The 12,251-nt window shown below is 41.1% G+C and overlaps 1 protein-coding gene across 1 annotated transcript in view; it reads right to left on the bottom strand.

Moving 5' to 3' along the window:
* Nucleotides 1-12,251, bottom strand: part of cacna1aa (calcium channel, voltage-dependent, P/Q type, alpha 1A subunit, a) — a 327,384-nt gene that overhangs the window by 175,498 nt on the left and 139,635 nt on the right. Inside the window, 3 exon segments of the mRNA XM_034189657.1 lie at nucleotides 2,330-2,517; nucleotides 5,126-5,278; nucleotides 9,278-9,369. Coding sequence (XP_034045548.1) covers nucleotides 2,330-2,517; nucleotides 5,126-5,278; nucleotides 9,278-9,369 — 433 coding nt within the window.

The following is a 12,251-nucleotide window of genomic DNA, read 5'->3' as shown; positions in this document are numbered from 1 at the left end:
ACGGGAGGTACTGTATAAAAGAGGGAAAAAAGATGAAGAAAAATAATGAAAAAGAAGATAAAAGCGCAAGTGGATAAATCAAATGACTGAGAGGAAAAAAGAAAGGAAAAAGGGATGATGGCTGTAACACTCAAGGACTCTCATCCACCTCTGGTCTCCATAGCAACCATTGCCACTGACAGCAGGGAACTATAAGGTCTTGGGTATGAGTGATGAGACTGTATGAGGCCTACTAAAACTGTTGAGAGGTGCAACAATTTTATGCAGTGGTTTCTGCACTGGGGGAGCAGGGATGCTTACAATGAGTGATTTTTAATTTGAATTATTATTCTGTTTATGAGGAGGCAGCAGTGTCTCAGCTGATGAAACAGCCATCTGTCAAGTGCAGTAAGTTAACACCCAGGTTTCAAACGTACAGACACCTTCAGAACCCACAAAATTTCCTTTTGATCATGATAAATCTCAGGGCCCCTTCACACATAACACAAAAGATGCAGAAACCTGAAGAAAATCCGCAAACCAAAAACGAAATGGGGAACTGCCAAACATTCCACCTGCTGTCTGGAGGGACGCACAGTCGGACAGGCATGCACAACACTGCGGCGATGGTGTTATGCTTGCTCATGGGTGAAGTGACATTCAGATCACCAGCCGAGTGTTCACATGATCAGACGGTCTTTTTCACATGGAGCGGCCTGCCGGTGTGCACACTGAGCAGCTGCTCCAGCCCATGGCAAAAGCGATATATGTTTTTATGTATTTCCACGTGAGGACAGCAAGCACACACACTCGCGTCACAGTGTAGAGTTGCAAGGTCATGTCCTTCAAAACACGTTACGTGTACTCCAGCTGGGATTTGTGGACCCGGAGATCTCAACAGTTGCTGATGTTTGGGGCCATGCCCACCTGTTCACTCTCTGTTTCTGTGTTCTGTGATTATTTATTTTACTTAATTGTTATGTAATTGTGTATGTAGTTATTGTAGTAATTATTTATATAGCTGTCCTGGCTGTGGTCCCTGTGTATGTAATGTTACACATCATGTGCAGTGAGCTGTCATGTCCAGCTGTCAGTGTGTGGCGATCAGACGTGGCTGGCTGCTCATCATGTGACCATGTCTGTACATACTTATCAGCATTTAATGCAAGTGTGCACCCCCCCACACGCCAAAGGTGTTGTGCGGGGACCGCGACACACACACGCGATACATGCACGCCACATGTGTTGGGGGAGAGCCAACATTCTCGCACGCCACATGTGTGTTGTTAGGCTATACCACACTCATGGGGCACTTAGGCACTGTCGCCTGTTGTCTATTCTCATGCCAGGAGAGTGAATAGCCACGCCTTTTCCAGTTGTCTGTGTCTGTGTGGCACCTGGAATTTGGCCAACACAGGTGTCAAATGGCCACTCACAGGGCATTCGCTGTCTTTCAGCCGCTTGTGTGTGCGAATGGTTGTGGCAACAGGTGTATGAGGCGTTTGAGGCGGCTCCAATTTTTTATGAATAGTTTGAAATTCCTCCTTCATGCGCCAGTTGGCTTCAGCTCACAATTTTATGCACTCAGGTGGACACACTGCAAATTGCATATGCATGAAGGCAAGCATGTTAAATAAACAATGCATGCTATTTTGTGCATTAGAAAGATGCAGTCCTCAGTGTGTACCTCTAACAGATAAGCATGCATGTTTTTTAGCGAGTACTATGATGTTTGCTCACATTTTACACACACAAACCTTTAATAAATTAAGCTCTTATCATCCCACCTGGTTCTAAAAAGACAATGCTATTTAGTAGCACTTGCTGGTTGTTTGTGGGAGCCCAGTGTGGTGTATGAATAAAATCTGATCTGTTTTCCATACAATGGCACAAATATGTACAAAAATACCAAACAAATATATTATTCAGAAAAGGCACAATACAGCAATCAAACTGAACAATTCTACACAGGCCAGTGTGTTTCTATTGACAAGCACCACCCCCTCATTTGGAGGTTTTATAATCTTCATTTGGCCTGTCATCACCAAATGTTGCATTAAATCTTAAAATCCCATTAACCATTACTCCACTGATATCTAAGAATTTAATTTTATGGCTGCATTCACAGTCTTCTCTAAACATGCACAATTAGTGTAGTGGCAGTCAGTGTTGCCACAATTACTTTGAAAAGGTACTTTATTAGTTACTTCATTAGCAGCTACGGACAACTTGTTGGCAGCTGCTGAATGTAACTAATAAAGCAACTTTTCAAAGTAACTGTGGCAACACTGGTGGCAATACATCACTTCGTATATGAAAGCTGGTCCAAGTGCTGCTTAGTGATACGTACATAGTAGAGCAGTTCAGTCCAGCCCTCCATGGTGATACACTGGAAGACAGTGAGAATAGCAAACAGGATGTTGTCAAACTGGGTGATACCATAATTTGGTCCCTGCCAGTACTGTCGACACGTGGTTCCCTCTGGACACTGGCGTGATGGAGGTTCTGTCCCACATGGAAACTCTTCCCGGATCTCACCTGCTCATGGGTGGGACAGAGGACAACATGCAGTTGGTTTTAGAGAAATCCTTTCTTCATAAACAAAGGTGTAGGTTTATATTAAATTACAACCCCCAATTCCAATGAAGTCGGGACATTGTGTAAAATGTAAATAAAAACAGAATACAATGATTTGCAAATCCTCTTCAACCTATATTGAACTGAATACACCACAAAGAAAAGATGTTTAATGTTCAAACTGGTAAACGTGATTGTTTTTGTGCAAATATTTGCTCATTTTAAAATGGATGCCTGCAACACATTTCACAAAAGCTGGGACAGTAGTATGTTTACCACTGTGTTACATCACCTTTCCTTCTAACAACACTCAATAAGTGTTTGGGAACTGAGGACACTCATGATTGGGTATAAAACGAGCATCCCCAAAAGTCTCAGCCGTTCACAAGCAAAGATGGGGCGAGGATCACCACTTTGTGAACAACTGCATGAAAAAAATAGTCCAACAGTTTAACAACAATGTTTCTCAATGTTCAATTGCAAGGAATTTAGGAATTCCATCAACTACAGTCCATAATATAATCAGAAAATTCAGAGAATCTGGAGAACTTTCTACATGTAAGCGGCAAGGCCGAAAACCAACATTGAATGCCTGTGACCTTCGATCCCTCAGGTGGCACTGCATTAAAAACCGACATCATTGTGTAAAGGATCTTACCGCTTGGGCTCAGGAACTCTTCAGAAAACCATTGTCAGTTAACACAGTTCGTCGCTACATCTACAAGTGCAAGTTAAAACTGTACCATGCAAAGTGAAAGCCATATATCAACAACATCCAGAAACACAGCCGCCTTCTCTGGACCCGAGCTCATTTGAAATGGACAGACACAAAGTGGAAAAGTGTGCTGTGGTCTGATGAGTCAACATTTCAAATTATTTTTGGAAATCATGGATGTCATGTCCTCCAGAAAAAAGAGGAAAAAGATCATTCAGATTGTTACCAGCGCTAAGTTCAAAAGCCAGCATCTGTGATGGTGTGGGATGTGTTAATGCCCATGGCATGGGCAAAATACATATCTGTGATGGCACCATCAATGCTGAAAGGTACATCCAGGTTTTGGAGCAACACATGCTGTCATCCAAGCAACATCTTTTTCAGGGACGTCCCTGCTTATTTCAGAAAGACAATGCCAATGTTGTGTGTTGGGGGTGTGGCTGGATATTTTGGTGTTCTTTTCTTTTCTTTGCTCTTCAGGTGGCATGGAAACTGATTCGTCTGTGGAGAAGGTGCTGGCTGAAGAGTCCTCACCCTCATCAACATCATGTGTAGCACCTGTTACTGGTGCTCACATGCAACCTTAAAGACTTTCAGCTGAAGCAGAAATTGGATGGCGTTCTGCATTTAAGTCATGTGTGATTCAAGCAGAACTGCCGGGAACTCGACCTTGTGATGTTCGTTTGTGAGATGCTGAGGACCGCGCCTGGGTTTGACACATTGAGCCCGTGAAGCAGGGAAGGGTGAGGACACATGCTGTCAGCACACATTAAAGGTGATTAAGTGTTTGACTAATTGTTGATAGTAACTTGGTGTTTTGTTACACAGTATACTTGAAATGAGATGAGAATTGTGCAGCTTGCTTCTCACTGCTGTGGCGTGCGGATAAGTGATCCTCCACCTGTTGTGAGAAGCTACTCATTTGCATAAAGTTAAAAAAAGATATAGACCTGAATGTGTTGCTGATAGCGTGTGTCTTTTGAAAGATATTGTTGTAACTGCTGACTGACCTCACCTCTTCTTTGCTTCACAGAGAGTCAGTTTGTCATGTCCACCTGGGGAGTGTTTGGCGGTGGTAGTGGGTCCAGGAGCGCCGGGCTTAGATCTTTACGGGCGCTGGAGAGCGTGCCAACAGTCACTCCACCACCAGACGCTGTTTAGTTTGTACACATTGTTATGCACCAAAGAGGGTAAAAAATAAATTGTTTTGTTTTGGAACCGCTTTCTGGTTATTTTTAGCGTTGGGTTCTGTCAGACGCAGGTCCGCTCCTCAACCCGCGTCAACACATAACAGCCAAGCCACATTCTGCACATGTTGCAACAGCATGGCTTTGTAGTAAAAGAGTGCGGTCCAGACCTGTCGCTCATTGAAAATGTGTGGTGCATTATGAAGCACAAATACAACAACTGAGACCCCAGACTGTTGAGCAACTGAAGCCGTACATCAAGCAACAATGGGAAAGAATTCTACCTACAAAGCTTCAACAATTAGTGTCCTCAGTTCCAAAATGCTTATTGAGTGTTGTTAGAAGGAAAGGTGATGTAACACAGTGGAAAACATACCACTGTCCCAGCTTTTTTGAAATGTGTTGCAGGCATCCATTTCAAAATGAGCAAATATTTGCACAAAAACGATAAAGTTTGAACAATAATATCTTGTCTTTGTGGTGTATTCAATTGAATATAGGTTGAAGAGGATTTGCAAATCGTATTCAGTTTTTATTTACATTTTACACAACGTCCCAACTTCATTGGAATCTGGGTTGTATGTAATTACGTTGAACTAGGTTTGTTTTCCATTTCTACCACTGCTGCTCTTTAACATTTGCCTCGAGCTCTAGTTTAGGTGGTCACCTGTGTGATTGTCAAAGCAGGTTGTGTGGAATTTGCCCATGTAGAACTCCAGACCAATGATGGCGAACATGAGGATGGCAAAGAAAAGCAGGAGGCCAATTTGCAGCAGTGGAATCATGGCCTTCATTATAGATTTGAGCACCACCTGCAAACCTGGAGGACACGGCATATAACCAACACAGTGTTAACATTTTATAAATGAACATCACTCATGATGGTTTATGTTTGCATCAGACATGTTAAGTGAGGATTGAAACTGTTATTGACTTGTCAGTATTTGAATTATCCACTCCCTTCATCATCAATAACTCAATAAATCAGTAGTTATGATTTTTCCTTCTAATGCACCAAATCCAAAGGTTGCTGTCCAGTCATAAAGAAAATTATGGTTGCAAAGTGAAACCTTAATCACCTGATGTTTGTGCATATTAATTCAAGCATCAATATGTGGTTGCCAATTTAGATTAAGAAAAAGTAATTGAGCTGACACATGGTTAAAATGGTTTAATTCTTCTCCAGAAACAAGATCTAAAAACTGCAAAAACATTAAAATTATATTAATTCAATATGTGCTAACTTAATAACTGAATTACATCTGATTATGAGGATCGAATAACATTCAGATTTTTGGTCTTGTGCAGCATTTAGCATTTGATCTGTAATGCTATATTTGATGATTAAAAAAAATACAAATTAACCAACATCCATCCATCCATCCATTTTCTTCCGCTTTATCCGGAGTCGGGTTGCGGGGGCAGCAGCTCAGGCAAAGCCGCCCAGACCTCCCGATCCACACACACCTCCCCCAGCTCCTCCGGGAGAACCTCAAGGCGTTCCCAAGCCAGCCGAGAGATGTAGTCCCTCCAGCATGTCCTGGGTCTTCCCCGGGGCCTCCTCCCAATGGGACATGCCCGGAACACCTCTCCAGCAAGGCATCCAGGGGGCATCCCGAAAAGATGCCCAAGCCACCTCAACTGACTCCTTTCGACGTGGAGGCACAGCGGCTCGACTCCGAGCTCCTCCCAAGTGACTGAGCTCCTCACCCTATCTCTAAGGGAGCGCCCAGCCACCCTGCGGAGGAAACTCATCTCAGTCGCTTGTACTCGCGATCTCGTTCTTTCGGTCATGAGCCAAATCTCATGACTAAAAGGGGATTGCTAGGGATTTATCATGATCAGAACTGTCAGTTTACTATGATGATTTGGCACACCGGTTTGGCACATGATTGGATAGTTAGTTATTTAAACAATAGTTTATCAGTGTGTAAATACTGGTGGGACACATTCTAAGCTCATGAAAATCACTTGTGGGGTGCCCCAGGGTTCAGTTCTGGGGCTGTTGTTGTTTCTTCTGCATATTAATGACATATGTTTGGTTTCCAAGTCGATCAGTTGTATTTTGTTTGCAGATGATACAATGGCGTGATGGAGAAGGAGCTAAAGAAATTTAAACAATGGTTTGATTCAAACAATTTATCGCTCCACTTTGGTAAAATAAAGTGTATCATATATGGAAACAAGTCCAGGAATTCCTGCAGAAATTTATGATTAAATGATATTGAAATTGAAACTGTAACTGATACAAAATTTCTTGGTGTTGTTATTGATGATAAACTGTGCTGGAAAACACATTAATTTTGTTAAATCTAAAAGGCCATTGCAATTTTGCATAATTCATTGCTTCTTCCATATATTACCTACTGCATTAAGGCATGGGGAAATATATATAAAACTAATACTAATCCAATATTTTTATTGCGAGCCGTGAATCCATTGTTTGCTTGTTTACATATTCTAAAATTCTGGGACTCGGTTGACTACATTACAATACAAATTATGTATAAAGTTAAAAATAAACTACTGCCGCAACATGTCCAGGATGTGTTTAAACTGAGGAACTCCAGTTATAACTTATAAGAGGAATTTTGGTTTTTGAGAAATTGAAGATCCAAACTACTGCAAAGAGTCACTATGTCTCTGTTAAAGGGGTTAACACCTGGAACAACTGTCCTGACAACATTAAAGTATTTGGTACTTTGGTGGGCTTTAGGAGGCATTACAAGAATGATAAAATTTCTTGTTATAGCTGAAGACTTGGGTTTTTGTTTTTGTTATTGCTTCTGGGATTGTGTGTTGTGTGACAGTGTTTGTCTGGTTGTATTCTGAAAATTGTGTTTATGGTTGCATGCTTATATAAATGTGTATATATATTCCTTATTTTTAGTATAAGGGGTGGGCATTCATAAGCTTTGCTTCTGCCATCACCCTTTCGGCCACACGGGATCTTTGTAAAGTTGTTTTGAGTTTTTTGTTGTCGAACTGTGTGCCGAATAAATTCATTCATTCATTCATGATCCCATTCCACTTCATGGGTCCATGATCTTCACCACTTAATTATTTAGACAAATGGTCAATATGAACACTGGACTTTATAAGTATGTGGATGCAAGCAAGATGTTCAACTGCTTAACCTCAGGGTACTGTACTGGCTTCTGCTTTGGCACTTTGTTTCTCGTTCCATTTCCTTACCAGGAAAACCTTTGCTTGACTTCAAAATAGCAATGCACCAGGTTCAATTAAATTTCTTTACATGCATAATGTCAAATCACAACTTAATTTGTCTCAAGGCACAACACATGAGCAAGGTCTAGAATTTACCCACCACATAAGGTAGCACTTTAGATTTGTTTCTAATACCTGAACTCCACCTACTTCCCAGATGTTGTAAATGTCTACAGGAACAGCCGCGTAATTGGCTTTCTCAGCTGTTGTGCCTCCATTGTGGAGAAAGAACACTGAGCTCATGCAGCTACGTGTGCAATGGCATAATAATTCTGCAATACCTTTCGGCCACAACACAGATTTCCTCATTCCTGCTTGAAGAACTGTATCTTCAGTGGACCTCATCCATCAAGAAGAAAGCCATTGTGTCTGTACCTCCTTGTTGATCCATCTGTCACAGTTCTTCTCTCATTTTGCTAGTCTGGCACGGCGAATACTGTTGTTTTTTCATGCTTGAGTTAATGATCAATCAGTATTGAGTCCTGCCCCAAAATTTTAGAAGTCGCTCAGAAGTACCTACCCTAGAGCCGGGACTTATCTGTCATCAAGACAGTCAAGGTGTCAACCCTCTAAAGGTTCACACAGGTTCATGTGGTGGAAACAGAGCTATCAGCAACAATGGTAAGGAAAAGGAAAAACTCTAACTGCATTTTTTAAAAGAAGTCCAGAAACAGGTTCCAGTGAATCCAGCTCTTAAACAAAATGACAGGTGACCATCTGAATGGTTTAATTCATGATATTTTCACAAAAACACCCATTATTAATCACGAGAATCCTTGAGACTTCCTTATTTGATGACCAAATTATGCACTGTGTAAACAACAAAGTGGAGGTGGACATGCCCCAATTGCATTTGAGCTATGAAGGGTCTAGTGGTTAAAGCATTGGACTTGAGACCAGAGGATCCTCAGTTCAAATCCCAGCCTGACTGGAAAATCACTAAGGGCACTTGGGCAAGGTCCTTAATCCCCTAGTTGTTCCCGGTGTGTTTGTATGGCAGCACCTTCACATCGGGGTGAATGTGAGGCATTATTTGTAAAAATGGAAAAGCGCTATATAAATGCAGTCCATTTACCATTTTCCATTTAAACCTAGGCCATGGATCACAGATTGTCAAAAAAGGTGTCAGGGTCTTCAGAAATCAAATTCCATGCGTTTACACCCTGGAGACTTTTTTTTTTTTTTTTGTAGAAGCGGTCAGTTGTTGGGACATACATGACAGCTTGAAATGAAACTAATTTGGTTTGCAGGGGAAGCTGAGTGACTTTTATGATGAGTAAGCCCTGCTTTGCCTGTTCAGCCCTGAAGTGGAGACCAAGCTATTAATAACACTGCAGCGCTGCTGGAACAGTACTGCCACTCAGAGTGCATAGAAGAACCACTTTAGGTGCATTATGCAGAACAACACCAAAGTTACATAAAGTCTTAACACAAAACGTTTTTCAGTCTGTGGGATCTCAAAACCTTGTGCAGTTCGGCATTGAAGGAAACCGTCATTTTGTCAAACCCTATAAAGGATGACTATCAAAACAATATAAATAAAGGCTTATAGATTTAACTTAACGATATCAAGAGAAGTATGTTGACTTACTGGGAATACCAGACACCAGTTTAAGGGGCCTCAGTACTCGCACAGCCCTTAGCGTCCTCAAGTCAAAGTCTGAACCCACAGTGGACAAGATCCTAAAGAGGATGAGACAAATGCACACAGAAAGTGGGCACAGATAATCAATAGTCACAGCTTGTTAATGTCATTCTTTCTCTCTCTCTCTCTCTCTCTCTCTCTCTCTCTCTCTCTCTCTCTCTCTCTCTCTCTCTCTCAAAAACACACGCTCATATAATTTAACACAAACTCAAGCCAAGTCATTACAAGCAATCTGGTGAGAATTGTATGTAAATCCTGCAAGAGCTGAGCTGATCAATACAGGTGACAAGTGAAGTGAGACGGAGAAGTGTATCAGGAAATGGGGAAAGTGGGGGGTGGAAAGAGAGAGAGAGAGAGAGCTAAGACCAGCAGATGGTGAGAAGCAGAGATGCTGACTGGCTTATTTCTTTTCTATTTTTATTCTCTGGATGATCGACTCAACCTGCAGCGTAAACCGTTTGCATGTTGTGCTTGAGACCCTGCATCATGTCTGCGTGCATGCACTTATGCAAAGGGGTAAGGACAGCAATGTCTCTACGTTTTTCTGACGCACGCTGTGATTCACTCTGCTTCCACCTCTCCCTCTTTTTCGCTCTTTCTCTGACAGATTTCCAATTTCCTCTGTTCCACTATGAGGCCCAGTGACACAGCAAGCCTTAATCATCGGTTTGAAGTCAGCCTGCTTTGCTTGGAAGCCTGAAAAATGATAAAGCAAGGAAAAGCAATACTGATCCATGGTTCTGTGGGTAGTCACTGGGTTTGAACGTAGTATTATTTTACCTGGAAATGGCCCATGGTGGAAGATAGGGCTGTGGTGATATATCAAATACCTCAAAGACTGAAAGCGCAATTATTTTACAAAGGACACAAATCAACAATTTAAGTGCACTTCAGGGACACAATGACATGCCATTATGTTATAATTCTTAAAGCTATAGTGTGTAGAATGTAGGGGCATTATCAGAAATGCAATATAGCATTCTTAACCATTTGTTCATCTGTATATTCAAAGCCAAGTGGCCTCAGTGTACGTGTATGTGTGCGTGCATGCGTGTGTGTGTATGGCTTCACGGACAAACTGGGGAGAACTGACATTTACTGTTTGGTGCTTATGTATTTTTAGTGAAGGATGAACATCATGAAAATGGAACGTGGATAGGACTAATATTTTGGAGAAATTAGGGGATATTAGCTAACAGTACTAAACAATGGATGCTGATTTCTTAATAACATTTACATTTCTACTCCGATGGACTACCCAGTATGGGGATAAGTTTCATTACAGTAGAAGTCTTTCAGAAAGCACTGTAACTAGGTTTAAGGATATGATTCCTTCTTTATGTTCTCCAATGCCATATACCAACACAGGGCGGAGTAGCTACCTAAACTCTGTGAGTGAGATAGATTATCTCATCAATAGTTTTATATCCTCATTGAGGACAACTTTGGATGCTGTAGCTCCTCTGAAAAAGAGAGCCTTAAATCAGAAGTGCCTGACTCCGTGGTATAACCTCACAAACTCGCAGCTTAAAGCAGATAACCCGTAAGTTGGAGAGGAAATGGCGTCTCCACTAATTTAGAAGATCTTCACTTAGCCTGGAAAAAGAGTCTGTTGCTCTATAAAAAAGCCCTCCGTAAAGCTAGGACATCTTATTACTCATCACTAATTGAAGAAAATTAAGAACAACCCCAGGTTTTCTTTTCAGCACTGTAGCCAGGCTGACAAAGAGTCAGAGATCTATTGAGCTGAGTATTCCTTTAACTTTAACTAGTAATTGACTTCATGACTTTCTTTGCTAATAAAATTTAACTATTAGAGAAAAATTACTCATAACCATCCCAAAAGACATATTGTTCTCTTTGGCTGCTTTCAGTGATGCCGGTATTTGGTTAGACTCTTTCTCTCCGATTGTTCTGTCTGAGTTATTTTTATTAGTTACATCCTCCAAACCATCAACATGTCTATTAGACCCCATTCCTACCAGGCTGCTCAAGGAAGCCCTACCATTAATTAATGCTTCGATCTTAAATATGATCAATCTGTCTTTATTAGTTGGCTATGTACCACAGGCTTTTAAGGTGGCAGTAATTAAACCATTACTTAAAAGCCATCACTTGACCCAGCTATCTTAGCTAATTATAGGCCAATCTCCAACCTTCCTTTTCTCCTCAAAAATTCTTGAAAGGGTAGTTGTAAAACAGCTAACTGATCATCTGCAGAGGAATGGTCTATTTGAAGAGTTTCAGTCAGGGTTTAGAATTCATCATAGTACAGAAACAGCATAGTGAAGGTTACAAATGATCTTCTATGGCCTCAGACAGTGGACTCATCTCTGTGCTTGTTCTGTTAGACCTCAGTGCTGCTTTTGATACTGTTGACCATAACATTTTATTACAGAGATTAGAGCATGCCATAGGTATTAAAGGCACTGCGCTGCAGTGGTTTGAATCATATTGATCTAATAGATTACAATTTGTTCATGTAAATGGGGAATCTTCTTCACAGACTAAGGTTAATTATGGAGTTCCACAAGGGTCTGTGCTAGGACCAATTTTATTCACTTTATACATGCTTCCCTTAGGCAGTATTATTAGACAGCATTGCTTAAATTTTCATTGTTACGCAGATGATACTCAGCTTTATCTATCCATGAAGCCAGAGGACACACACCAATTAGCTAAACTGCAGGATTGTCTTACAGACATAAAGACATGGATGACCTCTAATTTCCTGCTTTTAAACCTCAGATAAAACTGAAGTTATTGTACTTGGCCCCACAATCTTAGAAACATGGTGGTGTGAGAAATCTTGGAGTCATTTTTGATCAGGATATGTCATTCAATGCGCATATTAAACAAATATGTACGACTGCTTTTTTGCATTTGCTTAATATCTCTAAAATTAGAAAGGTCTTGTCTC

Source organism: Thalassophryne amazonica, chromosome 16, assembly GCF_902500255.1.
Source record: "Thalassophryne amazonica chromosome 16, fThaAma1.1, whole genome shotgun sequence".
In the NCBI taxonomy this organism is placed as follows: Eukaryota; Metazoa; Chordata; class Actinopteri; order Batrachoidiformes; family Batrachoididae; genus Thalassophryne; species Thalassophryne amazonica.
The sequence above is the reverse complement of the archived record's forward strand: the minus strand, read 5'-3'. Positions and strand labels throughout refer to the sequence as shown.